A 27,912-nucleotide genomic window follows, 5' to 3' on the forward strand; every position below is an offset into this window, starting at 1 on the left:
ATATTTTGGGGTCCATGGAAGATATATTGACACCCTAAGTTTGTTGCAGATGTTGCACGTGGATTTGGGGGTTTTCTCCTAGTTGTCTTTCTTTTTTTATGGGAGACATTCAAAAAGTACACTACCGCTACCATCTTCTATTTTTTTTTAAACGAATATCGTATATTTTTATTTTATTTATTTATTTTTAATTTTTGGCTGCATTGGGTCTTCACTGCTGCACGCGGGCTTTCTCTAGTTGTGGTGAGCTACTCTCTGTTGCAGTGGGCGGGCTTCTCATTGCAGTGGCTTCTCTTGTTGTGCAGCACAGGCTCTAGGCACACGGGCTTCAGTAGTTGTGGCACATGGGCTCGGTAGTTGTGGCTCGCGGGCTCTAGAGTGCAGGCTCAGTAGTTGTAGCGCACGGGCTTAGTTGCTCCGTGGCATGTGGGATCTTCCCGGACCAGGGCTCAAACCCGTGTCCCCTGCATTGGCAGGCAGATTCTTAACCACTGCACCACCAGCGAAGCCCCTACCATCTTCTTAAAATGCTGTCAGAACAGAGCCAGTCCAAGACTCTCCAAGACAACAGTCATCCCTAGGAAAGAATGACTCAACCTTCTCACTTCTGCAAATCTTCATTTCCTGAGGGTGACCACATCACAGAGGGCCCTCAGCTCCAGCCTGCACCAGAGCGTTTTAGGGGCTGGCAGAATGCTGATGTGCAGAACTCTAGGGGATAAGATCTGATGACTTGGTTCTCAAGTGAGGCCTTCTTGGGAGACAGAGGGAAGGCAAGCCACCCCCTAGGACATCTCCCACTGAGAGGACAAAGATTACTGGTAGGAAGTTGGAGTCCTGCTAATAAAGATACCCATCACAGCCTTCAGGGCAAACACCTCACAGCAGTGCTAAGTGTTCTCAGAAGGTTAGCTAAGTCAGGGAGTGAAGGTCCGCTGGTCAGGGAGTGAAGGTCCGCTGGGTCGGAGAGTCTGGAGTGATGAGCCCACATGGGTGGTCTTCCTTGGCCAGCTCCTTCAGGGGTCTGCAGCCCTGTGTTGTTCTCAGTATGATCTGCAGACCACCTGCCTCAGAAGCAGTGAGGGAAGGAGGTCTGATTTCTATGTCTGTGTCTCTTCCAAAACTGAAAATCATGGGAAACTAAAGGATGTGCCTCTCAGCTACTGAGAAGGACACCCATAAGGGCAACCAGGAGCACCAGAGTCCGCCATAATACACATGCCCCACACACAGGGTTGACCCAGTTTCAGACTTCAGTTTTAATTGCAAAGCTGCCCGTGGGGGCCAGGCTCCCACTCTGCCCTGACTTGCCCTTCCCCTCCCTCTCTTCCGCTCCACCCGCCATCTGGGTAAGAGGAGGTTGAAGAATTGGGTCAGGCCAGCGTGGGCGTATTCCCCCAGGAGGAAAGCGAGCGTCCTTCCGCTGCCGCCACCCCGCAGGCCTAGTTGACTTCGCTTCGCTCCAGAGGGTTGGTGGAGGCAGTGAGGCTCTCGGCGGGGCCAGGTTCGGGAGAGGCGGGGGCGCCCCTCACCGTCTGGGCCAGGGTGCCACCGCGGCGGCTGCTGGACGCCTCGGAGCCAGTGCCCTCCAACAGCTTGGCGACGAGGGCGATGCCGGCCGAGCGCAGCAGGCCGCCGGCGGCGCATGCGTACAGCACGGGGTTCACGCTGCTGCTCAGGAAGGCCAGCGTTATGAGCGCTTGCGGGCCAGGTGCAGCCGCTGACTCTCGGGCCCGGACCCCATTGTCTTGCCCGCCAGCGCGCGGAGCGCCTCGGCCAGGTTCACCACGTGGTAGGGCAGCCAGAAGGCAGCGAAGGCCAGGATGATAAAGGCCAGCAGGCGGCCGGTGCAGCGGCTGCGGCGGAAGCGCCGGACCCGCAGCCGGCGCCAGATGTCGGAGTAGCTGGCCACCACGGCCAGGAAGGGCAGCAGGAAGCCGGTGACCACCTCGAAGAACAGATGGAAAGCCCTATGTGCTTCACTGGGGTACTTCGGGAAGCAGATCAGGCTCCTGTTGTCCGGTCCCAGCGTCACCTTGCGGTACAAGATGACGGGCGTGGCCAGCAGGACAGACACCACCCAGATGCCTCCTAGCGCCCGCCAGGCAACCGTCTTGGTGCGAGTTTCTGGGACGCAGAGAGGAGGGCCACCGCCAGCGAGCGGTCCAGGCTCATGGCCGTGATAAGCAGGACGCTGGCATACATGCTGACCCCGCAGACATAGTGGAACAGGCGGCAGCCAGCCAGTCCAAAAGTCCAGGTGCCTTGGGCCGTGTAGTAGAGGAAAAAGGGGGCAGTGAGCAATACGGCCAAGTCGGCCAGGGCCAAGTGTAGCACCAGCAGGGCAGTGACAGAGCGCTTCCGCATCTTTACCAGGATGCGCCACACCACAAAGCTGTTGCCAGGCAGCCCCACAGCCAGTGCCACTGACGGTACGATGATAACCAGCAGAGACATGAACATGACACCTGGTGAGGAGGTGCTTCAGGAGATGTAGTGCTCGTGGCCATTGCAAGGACCTGGAGAGCGAGGGCGGACACGCACATGAGGGAAGGGACAAGGGTTTCCTGACACCCTGGACACACCTAGCCTGGGTATTCTACTCTGTCTCCAAGACCAGCAGCATCAGATGCACCTCCGCAGTATACTGCCCTCATCACTGCCAACTGACCTGTCTTAAGGGGATCTGGCTGAGTAGAAAGACTAATTTCCTCACTGGGCCACAGGGCCCCTTCCTGCCCACAGACCCAATTGCAAAATATATAGCAACAGCAGAAGCAGTATTTCCAGACCCTTCAGCCTCCTTCCCTCAGGAGACCCTGAAACCCAGAACCAAAGTGGGGACTTTCCTTACCAATGCTGCACCCCTCAAAAGGCTAGCTCCTTTTCCCCCCACCAGGCCCTCAGCCCTTCAGTCCCACTGACTTCTTCCAACCACCTACCTACTCGCCCAAGAGATGCCCAGGGCCCACCAAGAATAACAGGGATGGGGAGGATTTCGTAGATAGGAGACAAGACTAAGTCCTCCCAAGTCATTTTACCACTGGTCAGGCTTTCTTTGGAAATTCCTTTGGACCTTCTCTTATGGCTTCACACTGCCCCCCGCCCCGCCTCCCCTACTCCCAGGAAACTTACTTAAGGCTTTGCCGAGCACTGGTTGGAAGCTGGTGTCAATCCCAGGGTGAGAACAGAGTGGTGTAGCCTATCCCCAGATCTGTCCCAGTGCCAGGGGCCTGGCCTGGGGTCCAGGTTCTATCAGCTAAGTCAGCCAGAGAGGAAGTACCACAGAGCAGGGGAGGGAGAAGACACATCTTCCTGAGGGTGGGGTGGAAACTCCTACCCCCTCCCTTCACTAGATGAGGTGGAATATTCTTCATGTTCCAGAAGAGCCCAGCTGGGAGGAAGACTCCTCAGGGGTGGGGCCAGAAAAGAAGAGCCCCGGAAGGGGCAGTGAGAGAGGAAAGAGGGGTGAGGGGGTGAGTAGGCTGGGGTGTGGCCTCACATGCAGGTCTAGACTGAAGAATTGAACAAAATAATAAATTGCGTCATACAGGAGAAGGAGGGAAGGAAGCCAGAGAGGGGAAATGGACTCAGATTGAGAGGTCAGAATGTTGGGTATCTTTATATTTTCTGTGAACGATGTCGATTTTTAGATTAATAGGAAGTGTAGGTTGACACCGTGGCTAGGTTCTGGGTTTGGCTCAGGTGACGTCAAAGAGGACAGCATTCTGTGTTTGGCTTGGATTCAAGCCATGACCGGGATTTGGGGGAGAGGACCCTCTTCCAGCACCCCTATCCCTCTCCTCACTTAAAAGAACTAGTTCCATTCTAGGTCGATCTCCATTCTCTTTGGTAGAAGCCAAAGTCCAAATGGTCTCTCTAGTATCACACAGAATGACAATTTCTTCCCCTTCCCGAACCACCTGCCTTGTGTTTGCCCATGTGGCTACCCTGCCACATGAATTTGGACCCAAGATCTGGGCGCTGGGCAAGGAAGTCAGCACCACCTCTTTCCTACCTTCCCACAGCTGACTGTTCTGTCCCACCTTAGACACACAGAGAAAGCAGAGGTGAACACAGGGAGCAGACATGAGGGAGTGAGGGCAGTGATGCCTTATGCCTGCCCTGCCAAGAGGGGAAACCAGGAATGTGGAAAGGGGAACAGCCCCCAGAAGGGTCACTCTTCCGGCCCCCTGGAATGAGGACAGTCTCCTCTTGAACTCTCCTGCGAAGCTAAGAACCAAAAAGTCTTATCTTCCATCTGACCATGAGCCTTCCTGCTTCCCTTCCAAGTCTGCCTCTTCTCAGGAAAGATGCACAGTGTAATGGTGGTCATTGAGGTCCCTTATCCTCTGTAGTGCCCCTACCTTTCCTGCTTTGAGAAAAGCCAGAGCAGAGTTGACCCAGCAGTTATCAGGCAGAGGATATGGCGAAAAGAAATGGGCTGAAACCGCAGCAAGAACTGAAGACAGAGTTGAGGAAGGGCTTTCTGACCACAGAGGGTGTGTGAGAAGGGGAGTGTGTAACAGAAGTTGGGGAGCCTCTGCCCCAGTGCGCGAGGACAGGAAGAAGCCCATGAAGTTGGTGTTTGGGGATAGAAGCTTCCAGCTCAGAGCTCCAGGGTCAATCAGAAGTCCCTTCTGACAGGAACTGGGTTGTCTTTGCCACCTCTCCCAAACTGCTCCCCACCTCCATTTCTCTCAATGGCCTGTCTTCCTCTGCCCTAGACTAGACATTCTAGGCATACTCTCTGTCCCCCAGGTCCGGAGCTCCATCCCAACCCCAGTTTTGGTGGCCCTGATGTGACCCTGAGAACTGGATTTCCTTTGCTCTCTCTCTTGGGCTCTGCCTGGGTGGTGTGAACAGTCACTAAAGCAGAACCAGGGTGATGGTCAGGGTGACCTCTCAGGTAAACAACCATCTAAGTTTGCCACAGACTGAGGGGGCTGGGACAAGAGACTTTCAGTGCTAAAACTGAGAAAGTCCTGGGCAAACGGGGATGGGTTGGTCACCATGGTGACCACACGTGTGTGCACACAGACATCCCCTAAAAAGGACCCCATCCTACATCCCCGAACTCAAAAGTGTCAGGATCCAGAACAATTTTGAGACCTAGAGATAGAAAGATTCCAAAAGATGGGGGCTGAGCAGTACTGGGGGAGATGAGGAACAGCTAGCAGTCTTGGGAGGAGTCAAGACTTGGCAAAGAGGAGAAAGAGAGAAAGGAGAGGTGGCACCTCCCTGAAAAATTCCTCCTGTCTTCCAGATATCCACACCACTCCCCATACCCATCATCCCCAGCCCCCAGAGGGCCCCTGGGTGAGTGAATGCCTGTTCCTGGGCTCCTTTTTGAGTCAGGTGACCTTTGCAGGGAGACTTAGATTCAAAGAAGGTAAGTCTCAGACTCCCACGGCCCCTCCCCCACTGTACCAACCACAAGACAGACAAGAAAACTTTCCTTTCAAACCCCACAGATTGACTTTCCCCTTCCAGAGCCAGTTTCCTCTCCACTCAGCTCTAACAGACCCCAAAGAATGGATCCCATCACCACCCCTCATCCAAGCACTCATACCTTTCCTTCCTCTTTCTCTCTTTATTTCCAAAGCGGTTCTATGGGTTGGCTTGGGGGAACCAGGCCACCTGGGCTGGGGAGGACAGGTCATGATGCCACCGAAGGCTGGCATTGCCCAGCCTTGGCCTGACCCAGCAGGGAACTAGGTGACTTCGGTATCACTCAGGTATGATGAACCGCTGGAGGGAGCATGCTTAAGCCATCGTGTAATTGTTGCCAAAAGCTTGGCTCCCTGTCCACCAATGCCGAATAGAAATACGGAGACAAAGTCTGGAGGAAATAGAAAAGAGTAGCTTTATTCCTTTGGCCAGGCAAGAGGGAAACACAGTAGGCTAGCGCCTCAAGAACTGTGCTCCCCCTCTCCTGGGGGATTACAGAGGGTCTTATAGGTGGAACTCGAAGTCCAGGGTAAGTGATAAGGATCAAAGTGGTGAAGGTTTTGCATTCTTCTTCTTCTTGCAATATTTTAAAACGGCCACAGCTAGCAACAGGCAACCGGGTCTGGTGTCCTTGAAGTTATTGGCACGTGACCTTCTTTTAATGCTGTGAGAGAGTGTAGGGGGAGAAGAATGCCAGGTGCAGAGTATAATTCCTATGGAATCAGAGTAATTAGCTTTGCTTAGCTTTGTGAAGGACAAGTCTAGCTACAAGTGTTTGTTAGTAGTAACAGCTAAAGAGTAACCAAGATTGCTTAACTCTTTCAGGCCTGTTTATGCTGTTTCCCCAGCCTGTTCATTGTTTGCTTATTTTCCTTGCTTATCAGAAAAGTCTCATTTCTATTTTTGCTGCAACATAACGGCCACCCAGTGTATTTCACAATAGCTTCTGGCAACGAGTAAGCAGCTCTGGCACCTGGGCACATGCCAACCTGCAAGTACATGATACTCTGTAACACGGACCACCACCACTCATAGTCCCTCAGTTTGAGGAACCTGGGCCTGCCCCAGATGTAGGATAATTCTGCCCAGACAGATCCAAACTATGGTCAGAGAAGGATCCCCAAACCGTCCAGAGTGGTTCCCTGAGTTCTGGAAGGCGATGGAAAGGGATAGGGAAGAGCAGGCCCGGTTGTAGGGTTTGACGTCAAGGGTCTCATCCCTGACTGTCCTTCTCCGCCCCGCCCCCAGGGTCTCCATTGCCACGGCCCTGCCCCAGCACTTTGAGCCGAGGGGTAGCTCGGAGCTCCACGGTCCCCTCCCTAGAGTGGTCGACCCCTCGGGCCTCTCCGGAGCCCTCAAAGAGCCGCGTGAGGAAGCGGGGACCCGCCCGGGTCAGTAGATCCCCGGAGGTGAAGAGGTAGAGCAGCGGGTTGACGCTGGAGCTGAAGAAGGCCAGAGCCGTGGTTCCGGCTCGCGCCGCCTGGCTCGCCCCGCCCAGCCTCGCCAAGGCTCCTTCGGGCGGAGCCAGCGCGGCGAGCACCTGCAGCACGTTGACAGCGTGGTAGGGGGCCCAGAGCAAGCCGAAGGCCAGCACGATGGCGCCCACCAGCCGGCCCACCCGCGCCCCTTGCCGCCTGCCGCCCCAGCGGGTGCCCCGCAGCCGCGCCAGCGTCACGCCGTAGCAGCCGAGCACCAGCCCGAAGGGCAGCACGAAGGCGGTCAGGGTCTCCAGGCTCAGGTGGGCGGCGGCGTGGGCGGGCGACGGGTGGCACAGCTGGCACACGCGGTCCGCCCAGAGGTGGCGGTAGACGGCGGCCGGGCTGGCGAGCACCAGGGCGGCCAGCCAGACGGCCAGCAGCAGGCGGCGGGCCAGGGCCGGGCTGCGCAGCCGGGGCGCCAGGAAGGGACGAGTGACGGCGAGGCAGCGCTGCAGGCTGAGCAGGCTGGTGAGCAGCACGCTGGCGTACATGCTGAGCGCGCACACGTAGTACACGGCCTTGCAGCCCGCCTGGCCCAGCGGCCAAGCCTGCCGGGTCAGGAAGGTCACGAAGAGCGGCGTGAGCAGCAGCACCGAGCCGTCGGCCAGCGCCAGGTGCAGCACGAGCGTGGCCGCCAGCGGTCGCCCCCGTGCGGGCCGCCAGCCCGCCAAGCTCCACACCACGAAGCCGTTGCCAGGCAGCCCCAGTAGCGCCGCCAGCAGCAGGAAGGCCGTGCTTGTGACCCGCGAGGTCTTCCAGCTCAGCAGCGTCTCGTTCCCCGGGGGACCGTAGCAGACCGACATCCTTAGGCGCCTACGGGAGGCTGGAAGGAGCCATGGAGCACTTTCAGGTGGGGCAAAGGCCCACGTTACGCCTGATGCCAGTGAGAAGGGACTGTGCCTCCCTCACTCCTCTGCAGCCTGCCTCTCTTCTGTCTGGGAGCTTCTGTCTCCTCCTCCAGGACCCCAGCCTCAGCTCAAACACTGCTTCCTGGAACCCAAATCCTCTGCTCTGGGTCAGCTGACCTCCCCAGTCCTGACTCCCAGGCTGTCACTGCCTCCACCTTCCACCCTCCTAACCTGGCCTCTCCTTCTTCGTCCAGCCCTGTTGCCTATACCTCAGGGCAAAAGTGAGTGGAAGGGAGTATGGTCTCATGGGCAGATCTACTTACCCAGCTGGGAGCGAGCAGGGTTGGGGGCCCTCCAGGGGCCTGGGGAAGCCCAAAGGCAAAGGAGCAGTGGGCCAGGTGCCTAATCCTGTCCTGTGCCTGTCAGGTTGGCAGAGGGTGAGGCGAAAACAGGGAGGGACAAGGTGGGGCTCCTCTCGGGCCTTTCCTGGGGCCCCTCCCTCACCCTGCTGCTTCCCATCACTAACATGTCCAGGCGTGTGAGAGCCCGCCTCCCCAGGAAACAGGATAAGCTGAAGGGGTGCAGATAAGGTCCCCTGGTCGTGTGGGTGAGTAGGGACACTGCCGGATCCTGCCCCTGGGTCCTGCTTCTGCGCTCATCCCTCCCCACCCCCTGCCCCCCACCCTCTGGTCCCAGTCCTCCCACCCTGCAGCTCTTATGCTGTCTGGCCGCTCTTGCCTGCACTCAGCAGAGAAGGCGTCCCAACTCCTCATTCCCCCAGCTGCTCTACCTTTGCCTGTTTTCAGACTCCTGACCCTGCTGAGCCCCCTTTTTCCTCAGCTTCCTACCTACCCCTCTCACCTCTTGCCTGGGACCCTGCCCCAGTCATTCCGCCCTCACAGCTCTCAGTGGGCTGTCAATGACAGCTTTCAGTGTAAAGCATGGGCTAAGTTCCGGGCGGAATGGGAGATGCATGGAAGGGTGAGGGGCTTATAGCCTGGTTGAGGAGTCCTAACTCACAGCCATGAAGAGGCCACACTGCCAGGCTGCACCAGGATACAACGCAAGGAAAAAGGAAAGGGCACAGTGTAGAGACTTATTTCTCTAGGTCGTGAGGTTGGGCAAAGCTTGGAAAGGAAGAAATTTGGTAGATTGATGAAATTTAGGGAAAGGGAAAAAAGGCTTCTGCCCAGTCAACAGCCAGAAGGGGGTTTCTTGGGAGCCAGGACACCAGTCTTGTCTCAGTTTGGGTTCCCTCCAAAGCAGAGCCTGAGTCGAGGGCATGGGTACAGGTAATCTTGTATTTGGGGGGTCAGGTCGGGAAGCAGGAGTGAGGGAGCAGGGGAAGAGAGGGAAGAGGAAAGCCAGTAAGAGTGTGTTATTGAGTTCCAATATTCAGTGGGCATCAGGAACCTCTGAGTGCACAAAATAACTTCCAGAAAGACAGAAGATGGGCGTTTATGGCCAGCTCACATTCCCCATTGTTTAAGCGTTGTCCTAGAGGCATTAATGCCCTTATACACACTTGCAGCCTGTACTTGTCAGGGGGCTGAGTGGGCTGCTACAGCTTCAGATAAGACTCCTGGGCAGGAAATCAGAGAGACTTATGCTCATGTGAGGGATTCACTGACAGTGAGAGTCTGAGCTTCCTCACAACTGTTCATCACAACTGCAGCTGAAATCAGAGATGGGACACGGGGCACCGAATGCTAAAGTCCTGATGCCATCAAAGGACCCATCCCCTCTTCCGCCATCCACATCTCCTTCATGCCTATAAAGTGGCCAATGGAGAAAGGTGAGAGAATGACTAATCCAGTGCAGCTGAAGCAGGCAGTTCTTCTGAAGAGAAGTGTTGAGCCAGCCCCTCCCCTAGCCCACAGAGGGAAGAGCATGAAAGCAGGAAGGCCAGGGTCCCAGACAGGATCCTGGTGATTCTGGATCCATGGATCAAGACCCATCCTCCCCTCGCACCCCACCCAGGCGCACTGCCTGGAGGTGTCCTGTTTTCTCCAAGCCCTGCCCATCCTCAGCACGGCCTCCCTGTTCCTAAAGCTGCAGTTCATGGCTTTTTCAGTAGGTGGCAGCACATACAGAGCAAATCACATAACCAGCTTCACACAGATTGGGAGCCAGAAGAAATTGGCCCTAGAAATTACCTCGATATAAAGAAACACACCGGAGATCACATTCCATCCAATTACATAGTTCCCATTTACCCTCACATCACACGCTGCCACCAGAGACACACACACAAACTTCCATGGCTTTTGCTGGACATATCTGGGCCTCGATCCTTCCTCCACGACCCCACTTGGCCCTTCCCCTCCTCCCTCCCCTTGGACTTTGCCCTTCTCGCTGGCCAGGCAGGGGGGCCAGAGTCCGGGCTTGACTCATACCCCACCTCGCTGGGGCTGAGATCCCAGCTCCGTAACAGAAAACACCACCACTTCAGCTCCAACCCCGTGGAGAACCACCCAGCCCAGAACTCCCGGGAGAGGCAACTCTCCTGCTCCTTCCCTCCACCATGGAGTACCTCTCTGCCCTGGACCCCAGCGGCCTGCTCAGGTGATTTCTAACCCTTCTCTCCACTCTCCAGCTCTGGGGATATAGGCAGGGTGACAAAGCTGCTTTCAGACCCTAGAAAACTTTCGAATTTGTACCCCTTCCCCTCCCTGCCCCTTTTCACAGTGGGCTTGTCCAGCTCCTGAACTGCCCCCACCCCCAGTCCTTGGTCTCTCCCTCTCTCCCCGAGCTACTTTAATCTGCACACCTAGATCCCTCCCTCCCAACTTCCCTAACGCTCCAGCTATCCCACACCCATCACCCCCGCTGCACTCACCAAACCCCTCACTCCTTCTTGACCTTTCTTCCCACCTCGCAGGTCAGTATCCAGTATGAGCTCCGATTTGGGCCGTAAGGTCTGGACCTCGGCTCCACCACCCCGGCGACCTTTCCGTGTCTGTGATCACAAGCGCGCCACCCGGAAAGGCCTGACAGCTGCCACCCGCCGGGAACTGCTAAACAAGGTGAGTGGGCCAAGTCCCTGGGTTCCAAGAGCAGGGGCAGCCAAGGGGCTAGGGAAGAGCATGAGCTTGGAGTAACGAGCAGGAAGGGCTGCGGCTACATGGGTGCCCCTCCCTCTGAGAGCTGAAAGCAGTGGGGTGAGCCCAGTGGCTTCGGCTGCATTTGACTCAATGCACTTTTTTTTTCCCCCAAGGAGTGGGCTTTTCTTTGGGGGCGGGAAAGGGGTAGACAGGGTTGAAGGGATAGATTTCAGAACTCAGTATGGAACGGCAATTTGTATGACAGATCAAATTCAAATCCTGATTCTGCCGCTTCCTAGTGTCGAAACTTGGGAAGTTATTCAGCCTATCAAAACCTCAGTTTCTTCATCTGTAAAAAGGGAACAGTAATACAACTACCTCCTAGGGCTGCTGAAAGGAGTAAAAGCGAATAATGTATGTAAAGTGCTACATAGATACTTGACACTAGTGAAGACTCAAAAAGGTTAAAAGTTATTATTACTGAAAATAGTTCTGAAGAACTCTGTGAGGGTCGGGGAGAGTGAGGTGGGACACTGGAGATAAGACCCCATCGTGACAGGCCCCGTCAGCATAATGCCTATACCCATTCAAGAGAAACTGGCTAGCTTTTCAATTCCTAACCAGTAGGCATGGCTTGGAGGGAAGCTGAGAGAGATGACAGTGACATGGTAGGAGCAAAGCAGGAACAAATAGGAAAAGGACAGCCCCTAGTGAGGGTCCCCCAACAACTAAAGAACACCGTGAGCTAGAGCCATTAGAAGGGATGGCAAAGCACCGGGAAGGAGAGTTGGGATATCAATCAGCATCTAGGGTCAACCGTTGGGTGCCGGGCAGCTGGACGGGGAAGGGGCATGGGATAAGCTCTGCCCCTTCCCTCCTACTTCTTGCCACTGGGCAGGCACTGGAGACTCTGATGCTGAGTGGAGTGCTAACACTGGTGCTGGAGGAGGATGGGACCACAGTGGACAGCGAGGACTTCTTCCAGCTGTTGGAGGATGACACATGCCTGATGGTGCTGGAGTTGGGACAGAGCTGGAGCCCCAGCAGGGTGAGAGGCCCACACTGGGGCTGCTTAGGCCACTGACCCTTTCTGTCTCTCCCGAGCCTCTTCTGCTGCCTAACCCTGATCTTGGGGGCAGAGGCGATGGGAGAGGTGAGGAGTTGTCGATGACTCCTTATAGCGGACCAACAGTCCAGGCAAGGGTGGGTCTGTCCCAGTGCTGACGGGGATTAGTGGTGGGTGTCAGTATGTGAGGGTCCATTGCACCGATGGGGGGGCCCTACAGGGTGGGGTGCTGTCGTATGGCCTGGGCCGGGAGAAGCCCAAGCACAGCAAGGACATCGCCCGCATCACCTTCGATGTGTACAAGCAAAACCCTCGAGACCTCTTTGGCAGCCTGAACATCAAAGCCACGTTCTACGGGCTCTACTCCATGAGCTGTGACATTCAAGGACTCGGCCCAAAGAAAATACTCAGGTCAGAGACCAACATGTCACAGTTCCCCATCCCTACAGCTGCACTCCCCTACCCTGTTAGCTCCCCTGTGGAAAACCCCCAGACCCCAGCCTGTGGCCTCCTCCCAGGTTCCCCCACCCCGTGACTTCCTCTTGTCTCTGCCCTTCAGGGAGCTCCTCCGATGGGCCTCCGCACTGCTGCAAGGCCTGGGCCACATGCTGCTGGGAATTTCCTCCACCCTTCGTCATGCAGTGGAAGGGACTGAGCGGTGGCAGCGGCAGGGTCGCCTCCAACCCTACTGAGAAGGGGCTCTGAGCTTCTGCCCCTAGACTCATTCCAAGAGACAGACTGTAAGGACTGTGACAGCGTCAAGTTTGGGGCCTACACACAGTGCAGGCTCACTAACTCGCTTGTTTTCCCCAGTCTTCTGATCCCATAGTGACAGGCCCATCAGCCTAACGCCTTCCACCCCAGCCTATACCCATTGCTGAAGAATACTATCCATTCCTAGCCATCTTTCCAGCCTCCCACTTACCCTGCATCTGGATCCCACCCTGATTGCTGCTACATCTAGAGGTCCTTACCACTCCCCTCCTGTCCCTAAGCTCCCCAGTGCCCTGAAGAGAGCCCTCTCTAACTTCACCTTGAGATCTCTATTTCTTTGTACCCTTCCCCCCCAAAATAACAAAGGTGTTTCCAGTAAAAATATAAAAATGTTTATCAATAAGACTTTTGACTCCAATTTAAACTAGGAACAGGACAGGATAGATACTCCGTTTCCCCCTGCCCCATCAACACCCAGTCCCAGATCCAAAGGCCTTAGTCTTCAAGTATTGAGTTCAAGGCCCGCCTCCGCTTGGCCACCGCCCCCTGCTGCTGTTCCCAAGCCTCTCGCCGCTTCAGGAAGGTAGTCAGGGCCACGTTTCGAGCTACATGGTGGCCAAAAGGGTCCCTTATCAGCTCCTGGTTCCGCGGCCCTGCAAAGGGAACCATTCATGTTCAGTATCACCATGCAGTCACCCACCCATCCTTGAAGAGACTCTACTTGGGGTGAAGGTCCCTCCATTTTTTTGGAACCCTGGGTCTGCCTCAGGATAGAGTTAACACCCCACTGTCCAAAGAAGAGAAGTCAGGAGGAGGGGTGGGAGCACAGGGCTGCACCGTCCGCCGAGTGGCCGGGGAGAGCAGACTGCCAAGAAGCCATGGCCAAGACCACCCTTTGGAACTGAAGTCTCTGCTTAATTTAGGTCCATTCCCAGCCACCCAGCTCTTTAGAGTGAGGAAAGGGAACATTTGGAAAGGTCCAAGATCGGTGCTGGTACTCACCCAGCTCAGCAGCAATTTCCTTCCGGGCCCCCAAGGCTGCCCCACTCCAGATGGCATCAAGCACACGGCTGCCGTGGCGACTACAGGCCAGAGCCACATATTGTCCCTGCATTGAGACAAGCAAGGTAGGGCCCTCTAGGGCAGTCCACAGAAGTGTGTTGGGTGGGGGTGGGCGTGAGGGCTGAAGTTAAGAGGCTGAGGTGAAGCAGTCTAGGAACTACATATCCTCTCTGGGACTCCAAAGGACAGTCCTGGGGGAAGCTCACATTCTCTAAATGGAGGATGGCAGAGGAGTCAAAGCAGAAGCCAGAAATCTAACCTTTAGGGTCTTCAGCACCCGGCGGCGCTGCTTGCGTGTCACAGAGGGGCTGGTCAGGACAGCATCAAGCACATGGGAACCAGCAGGGCTCTGGGCCAGAGTCAGAAGCTGTGGTCCTGTCAAGGCGCCCAAACTTCGAAGTATAAGACCAGGACTGGAGAAGTGCAGTAAATGCTGGAGCAGTAGAGACCCAAGGACTGTCACTTCCCCCAGGTCCCTGGCGGTGGCCATTTCTACCTGGAAGGACAGAGACAGGGAATTAGGAGGCAGCCACCAAACTGCCACCTTCACTTGGATGAAGCCAGAGATCTCACCACCCTCACCTCAGTGGTGAGGGGCTTCCTAAGCCCTGGGAGGCCTGGTCCCCAGTTAGTCACAGGTTTGGCCTCTCCCCTACCTCACCTGGTGCTCCGCGGGCACTGCCCCCTCCTCCTCCACCAGTCCATAGTACACCTCATAAGTCATCAAAGTGGCAAAGAGAGGCACACAGGCCACTTGCCGGGAAGAGGGCTCTGCACAGTGGAACGCCTAGAAGGGAAGACAAAACATGAAACTGAGAACTAACCTCAACTAATTCATCCCTAACCTCGACTTCCCAGACAGGGGAAAGCATTCAGGACAGATGAGAATGCCTAACTCCACAAGAACATAAGCTGCATGCGGACAGGATCTCATCTGCCTTGCTGTATCCACAGCCTCCATATATGTAGCAGGGACTGAATAAATATTTATTCCTTAAAACTTCTCTCTCTGTCCTGGGAGACAATTCTCATTCCAGGGCCATGAGATGGTTTTGGCTTCATTTCCCCCTGTATCTGTGAACTCCCTGGGCACTAGACCTCTTGGGTCCACAGATACAACGACTGAAGATTAGCTAAGTCCTAGCAGGTGGAATTTGAACTGAGGGCATAAATGGGTTGCGGGTAACCACCACTCACCTCCAACAACAGCTGTAGGACCTGGGCTTGGTGGATCCCAACTCTGTGGCAGGCCCCGACCAGGGCAATGACTACCCCTGGGTGACCCTGAGCCAGCACAGCTTCCAGGGCAGGGCTTAGCTCCTCAAACACGGGGGACAGCTGAGGGGAAACATGGGTTAAAGAATCTGGCATTCTGGTAACAGTGGGCTGAGTTATTCAGAGAAATCTTCCTGCCAAAAACAACTGAACATGCTAGATAAAACATAAAAGCATTGCCAATAACAGGACTTTGGTTTGGACGGATAAGGAAGGTCCAGAACAAAGGGGCAGTCTTAGAGGTGTGGCCTCCCATGGGGAGGGGATTGTAAATGGCCATACTCTCAGGATAAGGAAGGACTAGAATTAAACCTCCCCTTCTACCCTAGATCTCAACCCATGAGATCCCAGGGAAGCATGCCTTGGCACTAAGCAGCAAAGGAAATGAGAAGCTACGACAGCAGCTCCAGTGCTCATATGGATTTGTAGCCAAGTACCCAGAGACTGAGCGAGCCACGGAAGCGCAGGCTGAGAACTTGAATTACGCCAGTCCCCTGCTGGCACTGGCACCTGAGAGAAGCCAAAGCAAATCCTTTCTGGGAAGAAGGCACCTTCACCCTAAGCTCTGGGAAGCCTCCAGGAATAACTTCTCAAGGGGAACGGCCAGCACACTGCTGAAAATACAGAAGCAGGCATACAATAAAGCAAGTCCCAATGAACAAGAACTAACAGACACAGACTCAGCCAAGTTCCTGACTCACCAGCTCGGGAGTGGTGACAGCATCCAGGAAACGCTGCAAAGGGAAGTTAGCAATAGGATGTGCAGCCAGGGTCTGCAGCTGTCCTTGGAAGTGATCCTCAAAGAGGCTCTGGAGCTGTGGGGGCTCCGACACCAGCAGCACCTGCTCCAGGAGTCTGGAGCTCGTCTGATCGCGCAGAAATAGCAGTAGGGGACTGGGGACGAGGAGGGGGTGATCAGATAGTCTCCACTTCACTTCATCCAAAATAACCACATCACTGGACTTACCATGGTGATCATTTTGAAGTGTACTGAAATAGCAAATCATCACGTTGTGTGACAGGAACTAATACAGCGTTGTAGGTCAATTATACTTCAAAAACAAACAAACTTATAGGAAAAGAGATCAGATTTGTGTTTACCAGAGGCAGGGGCCCTGGCGGGAGGGGGAATTGGCGCAAGGCGGTCAAAGGTACAAACTTCCAGTTATAAGATAAATACTAAGGATGTAACGTATAACAAGATAAATATAACTAACACTATTGTATGTTTTACATGCAAGTTGTTAAGAGTTCCCATTACAAGGAAAAAAAATTTTTTTCCTACTTCTTTAACTTTGTATGTAAATGAGATGATGGATGTTCACTAAACTTATTGTGGTCATTGTTTTGTGAGGTAAGTCAGTCAAATCATGCTGCACACCTTAAACTTACACAGTGCTGTATGTCAATTATATCTCAGTGAAACTGGACAAAAAAATAACACGGCTATATACATATATATCTCATATATATATCTCATGTATATATCTGATATATATATTTCATATATATACATATGTACACACATACATACACAGAATGAAAACCTTTGTCTTTTAAAACAAACAAACAAAATACCTACATCATGTCATTCATTTCACACAGCCCACCACCTTGGTCAATCCTGAGGCCCTGTCCATACCTGCCATCTGCTGAGGAATTGCGGCTACTCAGGTAGCCCATCACAGCATTGCAGAGGTGGGCACAAAACTGGGGCAGCTTGCGGTGTAAGATCTGTAAGGCCACTTGAAGGCAGAAGCTGGAGATCTTGTCAGTGATAAACACTGTGGGGGAGGGCAGAAATAATAAAAGCGGCTTTCCCAAAATCCAGACAACCTGTAAAACCTCTGACCTCAGGCAACAAGGTTCAAGGGACTATGGACACAAATGGTCTACATAGGGCCTTTACAACATCAAACCAGATAAGATTTGAAAAAAAGAGGGATAAGACTGATCAAAATAAGAGCCTTGGGCTTCCCTGGTGGCACAGTGGTTGAGAATCTGCCTGCTAATGCAGGGGACACGGGTTCGAGCCCTGGTCTGGGAAGATCCCACATGCCGCGGAGTGACAGGCCCATGAGCCACAACTACTGAGCCTGCGCGTCTGGAGCCTGTGCTCCGCAACAAGAGAGGCCATGATAGTGAGAGGCCCGCGCACTGTGATGAAGAGTGGCCCCCGCTTGCCGCAGCTGGAGAAAGCCCTCGCACAGAAACGAAGACCCAACACAGCCAAAAATAAATTAATTAATTAATTAATAAATTAAAATCTGGATATTATTAAAAAAAGAAAAAAGAGCCTTGTTTGATGATAATCACCTCCAAAAAAGAAGATCCTAGATTTCCTCCTATTTCCCTCCTTACCAGCAATGTCCTTCAGAAAGCAGGAGCTCAGGTTCTGAAGACAATTCAAGAAGGTTTCAGGGACCTCGAAATCGGTTGCCTTACATTCCCGATATGGGGCCCTTTGTGCTTCTGAAGGAAGATCAAGAACGTATGCAGTGGTGAGATCACAAACTGCCATCCAGGAGGAAGAATAATTCCATAGTTGAACAAGGATTCGGCTTGGAGATGCAGAACACATACAACTCAACTGGTACAACTCAATGTCTCGTCTCATCTGGATGACTGAACTGAGACTACATTTCCGTTTTAATTTTTCTAAGAAACTTCAACCAGCTCCCCCATGGTCCATAGGAGATAGTCCAAACTCCTCAGTCAGGAATTCGAGGTGTTCCAAAATCAGGCCTCACCTAAACTATCTTATTTCCCAGTGTTTTTCAAACTGTAGGTCCGCTGCCTAGGAGTGTATTATGAAATCAATCTAGTGGGTCTCAACAAGCTTTTTTTTCTTTTTTTGGCCGCACTGCATGGCCTGTGGGATCTTATTTCCCCAACCAGAGATCGAACCTGCGCCCCCTGCAGTGAAAGCGCGGATTCTCAATCACTGGACCTCCAGGGAAGTCCAAGCATTTTTTTAATGTAACACACAAAATAAAATGAAAATGGAGGGAATTCCCTGGCGGTCCAGTGGTTAGGGCTCCAAGCTTCCACTGCACGGGGCACAGGTTTGATGCCTGGTCGAGGAACTAAGATCCCACAAGCCGCGTGTGGCACAGCAAAAAAAAAAAAGGGGGAAAGAAAATATCAGAGTGGGTTGCATGTAGTAAGGGTATTGTTTCCTGACCTTTTGCTTGAATCCAGTATGTGTATATATACACATATGTATGTCGAGTCATGTTTAAAAAACTTTTCCATACTGTGAGTTCTGGTTAAAAAAAAGTTTGAAACGCAATGCTCAAGAGAATCATCTCTTCCACTTGCCCCCATTCTTCTAACAGCTGTTCCCTAAACACACCTATGCATCCTCACCTCTGGGCCTCTACACACACTAATCTTTGGCCTGCTATCCCTGACCTAATTTCTCTGCTAATTCTTCAAGGTCATGAAGAAATCTTCTGCTTATTCTCTCCTTCTGAACTTCCTAAACTCTCCTTCCCTCTGGGTCCATATCCCTTTCCTGTAATACTTACCAGGTAACTGGGAGCCACGGTGCCTGCCTCTCTCAGACTCCAGAAGAGTCCCTCCCAATACCTGCAGCAAAGTTCTGACCACGAAGCTGCCATGTGTGTCTCCACAGTAGAAAAGAAAATCATCACACACCTCAGCGGCTAGTCCCAGGCCCAGCTCCTCCAGGGTCTCCAAATGACCATCCTTCCCATCCTCCTCCTCCTCCTCCTCTGCAGGGCTCCCTAGCAATCGAGGCAGCTGCAGCAAAGCACTTTGCAATACATGGACCCCACATCGATGACAGGCCACAAAGCGCAAGTTGGGCCGCAGAGCAGCCCATACTCGACACAGCGGTTTCAGGGGACTGAACCCCAACAGTTCCTGCAGCATCTCACTACCAGCCCTGTTTGTGGCCAAGGCTAGGGCCTGAGCCTCCACTTCTTTCAAAACATTGTGCACCATCAGCTCTGGAAAAACAAGAAAAGAAATATATTAAAGAGAATGAGAGGAGGCTACGGTTATGTTCCATCACTTAACCAAGGGGTGGGGAGGGAGGAAGGGGATATAGGAGATGAAACTAAGTCCTCACACCCTGGGGATCCACGAAAATGTCCTTACCGGTCCTGGATTTTATGCCCAAATAAGTGCCTCCCTTGATCCCACCCCAAAGTTGCTCCCTACCTCGTTCTTCTCCCGTCTCGGGGACCTCTTTCAGCGCGGAGAGCGCCCGGCGGAAATACCCCAGAGCTTCTGGGCTCAGGTGAGGGTGCGCATCCGGAGGCGGCTCGGAGCGCCCATCCGGAGGCGGGCAGGGTTGTCGCTGGCGGCCTGGTGGGGGGCGCCCCGAGCCCTTGGCTCCGCGCCCTCTTTTGCCGCCAGCTGGGAACCGGCGCCCCGCCTGGTGGGGGGAGCGCGGACCCAGCCCCATGAGTGTTTCGGCGCCTCTCCGCCAGCGAAAGCTTCCTTAGCCGCAGGGTGAACCTCACGCAGTCGGGTGCTGGCCGGGGCCGGGCAGAGTTTAGCCACGCCCGCGCGCTCGGGGCGCCGCGTTACACGTCATAGCCCCGCGACTACCGCCCCGGGGCGGGCTTGGCTGAGTCTCAGGATTGCCCTGCTCTCGCTTGCCAGTCCTGGCCCCCACCGGTAACTGCCCCGGACCCGCGGGGTACTCTTTGACCCTCCCCTCCGCGTCGCCAGCGGAAACTGGGTCAGAACGCTGACTTCCACCCCAGCCTCGTACTCTGACCCCGTTGTTGTCACCTCGTCCCGCTCTCGCGGCCAAAATTAAAGTCCTCGATTTCGAGAACTTTGCGAGCGAGGCGGCGCGAGAACTCCAGCGGCAGCACAGGTGGCAGGTAAGGGGCGCGAGCTCCCTCCACTTCGGGCTCGGGGTCCCTTGGCCTCGCGCCTACTCCCGACCCGGAAGTCTCGCCTCCGGACCAGCGGCCAGAGCTCCAGAGAGCTCAGGACTCCCCGTGGACGCACTGAGAGGGACCGTCCCGCTACAGTCCCCCACCCAGTCAGCCCCACTCAGAAAGTCTCAGTAGGTGGCCCTCCTGGACAGCCCCACTTCTTCACTACTTGGCCTCCCAAAAGTTACAACCAGCCATGTCCTGGGGCCTGCACTAGTTATTCCCCTTCTTCACTCCTTGGCCTCCCGAAAGGGACAACCAGCCTTGTCCTGGGCCCTGCACTGGTTATCCCCTTCTGAAATTTCTCTCCCATCAAAGGATCTCAGCCTTGGCTCCCCTTCCTATCACTGTCAAGGTCCCCTCTCTGCTTCCCTCAGAGCAAGTCCTTGCTTCCACAGATTTAATCCTTTCGCTTGTGAGTCATGCCAGCTCCCATGAAGGGCCAAGTGTGCGTGGTTACTGGTGCTTCCAGGGGTATTGGCCGGGGCATCGCTTTGCAGCTCTGCCAAGCAGGTGCCACAGTTTACATCACTGGCCGCCATCTGGACACGCTGCAGGCCACTGCTCAGGAGGTGAGTGCTTCTGGGATCCCAGGGACAGAAACCACCTCAGGGAGCCCTTCCCATTAAGCAGTCCTCTTAACCTCTTACCTGAAACCAAAATATTCCTCAGTAAACATGAACATTTTTACTCAAAGTGGGATAAGTAAACCCCATAAGTAACTTCAGATCAGGTCATATTTTGCCACTGAGTGAATTTTATGAAAAAACTTTCTGTTTGAGAGCTTCAGGGATTTTGGAGTTGCATCTTAAGAGTTGTGGACCTGTGCTTTTTCTTTGTTTTTGTTAAGACTTTATTGACTTCTACATTTTCACTTGACTTTTCTACTGAATTTCAGTTAAATAAATACTGGGGTGTGTTTGATATGCTAGGCATTGGGTGAAGCACTGGGGTTACCTAAATTAGTAAGACATAATTTCTGCTTTTAAAAGAGAGTCCAGCAGGAAGTCTAAGGCAAAAACGGATCATTTCAATGTAATGTGAATACAGTAAGTGATAAAAGTAATTAATATGAATATGGTAAGTGATAAAAGTAATTAATATAAATATGGTAAGTGATAAGTGTGCCCAGAATGCACTGGGAATATGGGTGAGCAGTTAGGCAGGGAGGTCAGAGGGTGGGACCCAGAGCATGGATCTGGAGAATATGATGATTGTTCTTGAATAAGGTATTCTTTATCTGAAGTTAGAGGATGGGGGCACATTTGTAGAGGGTGAGGCAGAACAGGAAGTAGAGATAGTTCATGTCTGAGAGCTTTGATTTCTCATTTACTAGGCAGAAGTGTTGGTGGAGTGAGGGTAAGAGGGCTGTGATTTTAAGTCGGGATTCCACATGAGTGGTGAAGAGTGGGAGCTAAGGGCACGTGAAATGGAAATGACCAAGAATGAGGAAAAAGATAGATACTCATTTCTCAAGAGCAGCCTCCAAGGGCTTCCCTGGTGGTGCAGTGGTTAAGAATCCGCCTGCCAATGCAGGGGACATGGGTTCGAGCCCTGGTCCGGGGAGATCCCACATGCCACAGAGCAACTAAGCCCGTGTGCCACAACTACTGAGCCTGTGCTCTAGAGCCCGCGAGCCACAACTACTGAAGCCCGCACACCTAGAGCCCACGCTCCGCAACAGGAGAGGCCACCGCAATGAGAAGCCCGCGCACCGCAAGGAAGAGTAGCCCCCGCTCGCCACAACTAGAGAAAGCCTGCGCGCAACAACAAAGACCCAACACAGCCAAAAATAAAATAAATTAAATAAATAAATTTAAAAAAAAAAAAAAAAAAAGAGCAGCCTCCAAGCCTTGTTTGTCCCTCATCCTCCACATGCAGAGTACAGTGCCTTGCACATGGTAGGCCTCCGTAAATGTCTGTAGATTTTAAACCTGGGATCCCCATCCACCTTACTCTACAATGATAGGACCTAGCATTCCTGAAACTCCTCAAACAGGCACCAGAGGGCAGTATTGCCCACCATGTTCCTTCAGCTGCTGGCTGTGAGTCCTATGATTGCCTTCTCAGCTCCCACGCTGGGAGTTGAGGGGAGCTGTGTTATGTCTCATACTATGTTCGATGGGAAGGTCATATCCTCTCTAACCCCCTCCAGGCACAATCCCGAGGGGGCCGGTGTGTGCCGGTGGTGTGTGATTCAAGCCAGGAGAGTGAAGTGCGAAGCCTGTTTGAGCAAGTGGATCGAGAACAGCAGGGGCGTCTGGATGTGCTGGTCAACAACGCCTATGCTGGGGTCCAGGTGCTCTTTGAACTTTGACCCCAGCTCCACACTCCTGACCTTTCCCTCTGACCTGAGTCCTCATCCCCACTCATTATCCCTTCCATTACCCAGCCCCTTCCTGCCTTCGAAGCGTCCTATTCACGACTCTCCCTGTCTTCCAGGCGATCCTGAACAACACTAAAAAGGCATTCTGGGAAAGCCCCGCCTCCATCTGGGATGATATCAACAACGTCGGACTCAGGTAGTAGGTGCCTCCCCTGCCAGCCCGCTAAGGGCCTGGGCTCCCCTCACTCACTCATCCAAGCTGAGGGCCCAGACGTTTCCCCATGTGCCCTCTCCTCTTCCCTCTGATCTTGTCTCTTTCTGCTCCCTTCTGTCCCATTTGTCTACTAACTTCTAAAGAAGTTTAATCCAGGTGAATCTGTACCTAAGAATGTCAACTTTTGCCTTGTTTCTGTCAGTAATTTTCATCTGAATTTGCCCTTGCCCTCCCTCCTGCCTCATTTTCAGCCCATCCAAATGCATGACCCAGAAGGGAGCCTCTTTCCCTCAGTAAAGCATGCCACCTGTAGTCAGTATTTCCGAAGATGGCTAGAGGAAGAAATTGTTTTGTTTTAGATCAGAAGAAGGTCAATAAGGAAGAATGAGTGCCAGCTATCTTAGCCTTTCCCTCTTCACTTCAGACCCACCGGCAAGGGTACTCCCAAGTCCAGGTTGGGAGGGCAGGGGTGTCATGGGGTTACACATACATCTGGCAAAGGAGTGAGATGAAACACAGCATTCAGAGTTCACCCAGCATGACATACATCAGTTAGGTCTGCGTTTATTGTTGGAAAGAGGGTACCCTCTCAGAAACTACACTGCATGGATGTGATGAGCCACCTGTGGGAGTCACCAAGAGATTATATGCAAATCTACTTCTAAAGCGTCTAAGGACACTCACGGCTTCTAGTGGCAATCCCAGGGAAGCAGGATTAGAATCCACTTGTCATTTCCAAAGTGGAATAAAGGTTGTGAGGACAGAGGGGGATGGTCAGCCAAGAATCAAGAAAAGAAAACCCGGACTTCCCTGGCAGTCCAGTGGTTAAGACTCCACGCTTCCACTGCAGGGGGCGCGGGTTCAATCCCTGGTTGGGGAACTAAGATCCTGCATGCTGCATGGCGTGGCCAAAAAAAGAAAAGAAAACCCAAAGGGCTAGAAGTTGGCAACACCCATATCCTTAGCCCTCCAGAGAGAGGGGCCTTCCACACTCTCATCTCCTGCTGGTCAGGGTTTTGAGCCTGTGAAGCAAAGGCCTGGACCTCAGACCTGGAGCCATGATGAATTCTCCAAGGTGAAGGTCACTCTGTGAGCCTCCTGGAAGTGCACCAACACCTCCTTTCACCTCCCACACACACATTCACACTTACTGTGCTTTTCCTCTGCGTTGCCTGGGGCTGGGCTTCCTTTTGATACCATACTCTACTTGTTTTCATTTGGAGGGTCCTGTTTCCCATGCAAAAGAAATTTCTTTCTGGTTACCAGGTATGTGTGTGTTATTTTTTTAAAATATACTGTGAAGACCAGTATAATCTTATTCCCCTAGTCACCACCGCTTCCTCTTTTGCCTGAGATATAGCTACTGTTAATAGCCTAGTATATATTCTACCATTCATTTAAATATTCCACTGGGAAGAGATACCATAATTTATTTACCTAACCCCTTATCTGTTGCAACAGTGGAAAAAAATTAGGTCAAAAAATATGACTTCTTAAAGATTCTAATAAGCATTATCAAACTGTCCTCTAAAAAGACCCCACCAATTTATAATCTCACAACAGTGAAGGAGGATATCTGTTTCCCCGTGTCCTCAATAATACTAGACAATATCACACCACGAGGTCAGGCAAGTTTTGCCATTCTAATAGGCCAAAGATATCTGAAGGTGTTTTTTAATTTACACTTCTCTATTATTTGTGAAGTTGAGCTTTTTTTTTCATTTTTTATTGGTTCTTGATTCTTTTGTGAGTTGTGTTACTAAGTTATTCTTTTCACATCAATTTATAAGAGATCTTTGTACAATGGATTCCTTTGATGTGTGTTTTACAAATATCTTTCTCAACTTATTACTCATTGTTTGCATGTATGCTTTCCTCAGCTATCTATATGTACTTAATTGTGTACACATGTATGTATTTGTACATCTCTATATGTATATATGTCTTACTGTTAAGAAAGCATGTTTCTATCTAGGTGTGATACTGAAACAAGTTTTCCCTACCTCAAGTTTATGAACACATTGTCATGCTTTCTTTTAGTGCTTTTGTGCACTCATTTTTTTATATTCAAATATTTTGGGAATGCATTTTAAAACAAATGAGGTAGAGAACCAATCCCACCCACTAAATAACTGACCAGTTGTTCCAAATCCATTTATTGTGTGGTCCATCTCGCCCCGTTGGTTTGAAATGTTCTGTTTGTAATTCGCTGAATTCTCCTTTACACTTGGATTAATTATTGAGTATTTTGTTTCATTGACTTACTTATGTATTGTCATGCCAGTCCTGCATTTTTTTAACTATTATGTCACTGTGCATTTTAACGCAGGTTGGCGGGGTGAGGGGAGCATATCCCCCTCACCCACATGATATTACTCTTCCTTTTTCAGAATTTTCCTGGCTATTCTTACACATTTATTCTCACTGAGCTTTAGATTGTTTTGTTGATTTCTCCAGAAGTCTTATTGAGATATAACTCAAATTGACTGAATCTGTGGATTAGTTTAAGTAGAACTGATGTTTTACATGTTGATTCTTCTAAACAAATTATGTCTGTACTTGTTCTTTTGTATTAAGCAGAACTTTATAGTTTTTCTTTGTAGATCCTATACATTTATTATGTTTTATCCCCTGAGCTATTTTAGCTTTGTTATTGCTGTCATGACAGAGTGCTTTTCTTCCATTACAGTCTTCTAAAGATTGCCGTTTCTTAACCTTCGGTGGTTAATTTTACCCGTGTCCCTCTCAGAATGTGGCCTCAAGCCCTTGATTCACCAGGTTTGCAGCCTTCTCCTGGATCAGAAGCCATTAGGGGGCAGAAGAAACTTGCCGAGACAGCCCTGAACGTGGTTCATTCCTTCTTCTTTGCCCCACCTTCTAGAGGCCACTACTTGTGCTCTGTGTATGGGGCACGGCTGATGGTACCAGCTGGCCGGGGGCTCATCGTGGTCATCTCCTCCGCTGGTGGGCTGCAGTATTTCTTCAACGTCCCCTATGGCGTGGGCAAAGCTGCGGTGAGGACCCACTGGCACGGGGGTTGGGGACAGTCGTGGTACCCATAGCTCAGGAGAGGCAGTCCCCGGTAGTCAGAGTGGTGAGGCTGACTGGCCCTCACCTCTTCCTCTGCCCCTGCACGGATGGTTCCTTTGCCGGGGCTCCTCTCAGCTGGCCAGGCTAGGCAGTGCACTGGGGAAGGTGGACAGCTGAGACAGGGCTCCTGGGAAGGCCAGGGGGTTGGGGCATCCTCGGTGGAAGCGGGGAAGGCAGGGGAGGGAGGTGACGTGACCAGGTGCCCTGGCTCCCACCTGGCCTTCTGTCCCTCTGCAGTGCGACAGGCTGGCTGCTGACTGTGCCCGGGAGCTGCGGCGCCACGGGGTCAGCTACGTGTCGCTTTGGCCAGGGTTGGTGCAGACAGAACTGCTGAAGGAGCACATGATGAAGGAGGAGAACACTGCTGATCCCCTGGTTGAGCAGGTTGGCAAGGGGAGGGCGAGGGTGGCAGAAAATGGGGGTATCAGCCGCTCCATCCCCAACGGCAAGACAGTAACAACAGAGTAAATACCCAGGTGCTTGTCGCGGCAGGCGCAGGGCTGAGCACTGACACACGTTAGGTCCTTTTCTCCTATAAGGGAGACGGTGTCTCCATTTCACAGACGGGGAAACTGAAACTCAGGGAGGCTAAGAAACTTGCTCAAGGTCACATGTGCCATAAGTGGAAAGATTATCCAGCTCCAAAGCCCATGCCCTTGACCTATGCTCTGAACTAATCTAGAAGGCCCAGACATAATTGGCAACCCCACATCCTTCCACTTAGGAAAGGCAGTGGGTCCTGGGGATCCACTGGGGTACAGGGCTCACTGGATGTGGGGAGGAATGATTCCCGTACCTTCTGAGATGCTGAGTCCTGCAGGTGCAGTGATGAGGGCCTCTGTCTCCTGGACAGAAGCTGAAAGCAGGGAAGGGACTTGGGCAGTGCTCTTGGAAATTAACCCTTCGCTTCTCTGCCCCTGTGTTTCAGTTCAGATTTCATTTCTCATCTGCGGAGACCACAGAAATGAGTGGAAAATGTGTGGTGGCCTTGGCAACAGGTGAAGAGGTTGGGGGCAGCTGGTAACAGGAAAGGGCATGGAGGATCTGCAGGGTGGTGGCAGCCAGTTCAGGGTCCCGAGCCAGGAATACACCCTTCTTTTCTCTGGCTTCTGGAGACCCAAAGGGTCCGATGCCCAGTTTGAGATATGGGAACCTCAGGAACTGGATCCTGGGAGATGTGGCCAAGAGCCAGAGGCCCGGGAACCTTCCTAGAAACAGAGAGAAACAAGTCTGGGTCCCTAAGCCTGTCTCGGTAGTGCCCTGTGCCATTGGGCCCAAGCCTTGTCACCCTGGGCCGCACCCGGGCCGTCTCAGCTGTCTGTGTGCCCACAGACCCCAATATCCTGAGCCTAAGCGGGAAGGTGCTGCCATCCTGTGACCTGGCGCGGCGCTACGGCCTGCAGGACGTTGATGGTAAGAGCTCTGGCCCAGCAGCCAGCCTGGACCTCTCTTCCTTCTGTTCCTGGCTCACCCCTTCTCCCTCTCTCTCTCCCTGTTCCTTCCTCCCTCACCTTCCATTCAGTCTCCTCAGCCGGGGTGGGGGTGTCTGAGGAGTGGGAAGCAAGGGTCTAATCCTTCTTTTCCTGTGGTCCGCAGGCCGCCCCGTCCAGGACTATTTGTCTTTGAGCTCCGCTCTCTCCCATGTCTCCAGCCTGAGCTGGCTGGCCTCCTACTTGCCTGGCTTCCTCCGAGTGCCCAAGTGGGTTATGACCCTCTATGCTAGCAAGTTCTAACCCTCCTGGCCTGACACAGTTCTGCTTCCCTTTGGGCTGAGTGGTTGGCCTATCTCAGTGGAACAAGGCCTCCTTTCCCGCCTACCTATTGCATACCCTTGATCTGAAGAGAAGGCCTCTGCCATGTGCCCTGGTTGAGCCCTAGGGGCCTTTGTAGGTCCTTCTTCAGGTCTTCCTTGCCCCTGCGTTTTACTTTTTGCCTTAATATTGAAAAATGTTCTGGGGGCTAATAAAGGTCTCGTTTCTCCTTCAACTTATTTTCAAGTGCTGATTCTATGCTCAGGAAGGTATTAAGTACTTGAGAGAAAGACCTAATGGTATGCAAAATGTGTAGGTTCTCAAGGATCTCTATCCCCAGGACAGGCCCCTTTCCTCCACATCTGTTCCTCCTCTTCCCTGTAGAGCTGCCCATCTCAGGAGCACCTGCCCTTTGGCTCCCATGCCGCAGCTGGGGAGCAGGGTCCCTCCACAGCCAGAAGCAGGCACGTCCCAGTCCCTCACTGCTTTCCCACCCCCTCATTCCGCCATCTCTTCAGGGATGCCTGCTGCCTTCTAGCTGGGCCTGATCCCTGGGTGAGGCCCAATCCAGGAAGGGCAAACTCCCTGGTGTTTACAATTTCCTGGAATTCGGGAGGAAAGTACTATCCAGATCCAAGTGAGAGGCAGAAGAGTAGTTGATGGCACCGACACAC

The 27,912-nt window shown here is 52.8% G+C and overlaps 5 protein-coding genes across 11 annotated transcripts; 2 read left to right on the top strand and 3 right to left on the bottom strand.

Annotated features, from left to right (window-relative positions):
* Positions 1 to 953: 953 nt before the first annotated feature.
* On the bottom strand, positions 954 to 10,678 carry LTB4R (leukotriene B4 receptor). The gene is given in 5 exon segments (XM_082450004.1): positions 954 to 1,702; positions 1,705 to 2,124; positions 2,127 to 2,471; positions 2,474 to 2,519; positions 10,617 to 10,678. Coding segments are annotated over 4 exon segments (1,062 nt in total). The 5' UTR covers positions 2,511 to 2,519; positions 10,617 to 10,678; the 3' UTR covers positions 954 to 1,442.
* On the bottom strand, positions 5,849 to 19,382 carry NOP9 (NOP9 nucleolar protein). Of its 2 annotated transcripts, none has more exons than XM_082449992.1 (10): positions 19,127 to 19,382; positions 18,469 to 18,912; positions 17,300 to 17,410; positions 16,581 to 16,722; positions 15,640 to 15,832; positions 14,861 to 15,001; positions 14,325 to 14,450; positions 13,923 to 14,159; positions 13,604 to 13,709; positions 5,849 to 6,164 (listed from the first exon to the last, which is right to left on the bottom strand). In XM_082449992.1, the coding sequence occupies exons 1-10, from the start codon at positions 19,371 to 19,373 to the stop codon at positions 5,995 to 5,997; spliced, it is 1,917 nt and encodes a 638-aa protein (XP_082306118.1). In that variant the 5' UTR covers positions 19,374 to 19,382; the 3' UTR covers positions 5,849 to 5,994. The 2 variants fall into 2 exon arrangements, with proteins under 2 accessions (XP_082306118.1, XP_082306119.1); XM_082449993.1 differs by lacking the exon at positions 5,849 to 6,164 and adding an exon at positions 12,971 to 13,254.
* LTB4R2 (leukotriene B4 receptor 2) lies at positions 6,158 to 7,732 on the bottom strand (the record flags this gene model as incomplete). The annotated part of the gene is made up of 1 exon (XM_082450005.1): positions 6,158 to 7,732. One exon carries the CDS (start codon positions 7,730 to 7,732, stop codon positions 6,665 to 6,667), a length of 1,068 nt encoding a protein of 355 aa, XP_082306131.1. The 3' UTR covers positions 6,158 to 6,664.
* Positions 7,646 to 13,567, top strand: CIDEB (cell death inducing DFFA like effector b). 6 transcript variants are annotated; one of them, XM_082450041.1, is made up of 7 exons: positions 7,786 to 8,058; positions 8,312 to 8,384; positions 9,453 to 9,572; positions 10,659 to 10,803; positions 11,720 to 11,869; positions 12,108 to 12,298; positions 12,447 to 12,813. In XM_082450041.1, exons 4-7 carry the CDS (start codon positions 10,672 to 10,674, stop codon positions 12,577 to 12,579), a joined length of 606 nt encoding a protein of 201 aa, XP_082306167.1. In that variant the 5' UTR covers positions 7,786 to 8,058; positions 8,312 to 8,384; positions 9,453 to 9,572; positions 10,659 to 10,671; the 3' UTR covers positions 12,580 to 12,813. The 6 variants fall into 6 exon arrangements, with proteins under 6 accessions (XP_082306168.1, XP_082306165.1, XP_082306167.1 ...); XM_082450042.1 differs by lacking the exons at positions 7,786 to 8,058; positions 8,312 to 8,384 and adding an exon at positions 7,646 to 7,779; XM_082450040.1 differs by lacking the exon at positions 9,453 to 9,572.
* A 134-nt stretch (positions 19,383 to 19,516) lies between the features above and the next one.
* DHRS1 (dehydrogenase/reductase 1) lies at positions 19,517 to 27,473 on the top strand. Its single transcript, XM_082450010.1, has 9 exons — positions 19,517 to 19,800; positions 20,256 to 20,429; positions 22,013 to 22,156; positions 22,300 to 22,379; positions 25,279 to 25,411; positions 25,725 to 25,871; positions 26,416 to 26,485; positions 26,820 to 26,900; positions 27,084 to 27,473. The coding sequence occupies exons 2-9, from the start codon at positions 20,280 to 20,282 to the stop codon at positions 27,218 to 27,220; spliced, it is 942 nt and encodes a 313-aa protein (XP_082306136.1). The 5' UTR covers positions 19,517 to 19,800; positions 20,256 to 20,279; the 3' UTR covers positions 27,221 to 27,473.
* Positions 27,474 to 27,912: the final 439 nt, after the last annotated feature.

The sequence above is a fragment of the Balaenoptera physalus genome (assembly GCF_965194825.1).
Source record: "Balaenoptera physalus genome assembly, chromosome: 2".
Classification (NCBI taxonomy): domain Eukaryota; kingdom Metazoa; phylum Chordata; class Mammalia; order Artiodactyla; family Balaenopteridae; genus Balaenoptera; species Balaenoptera physalus.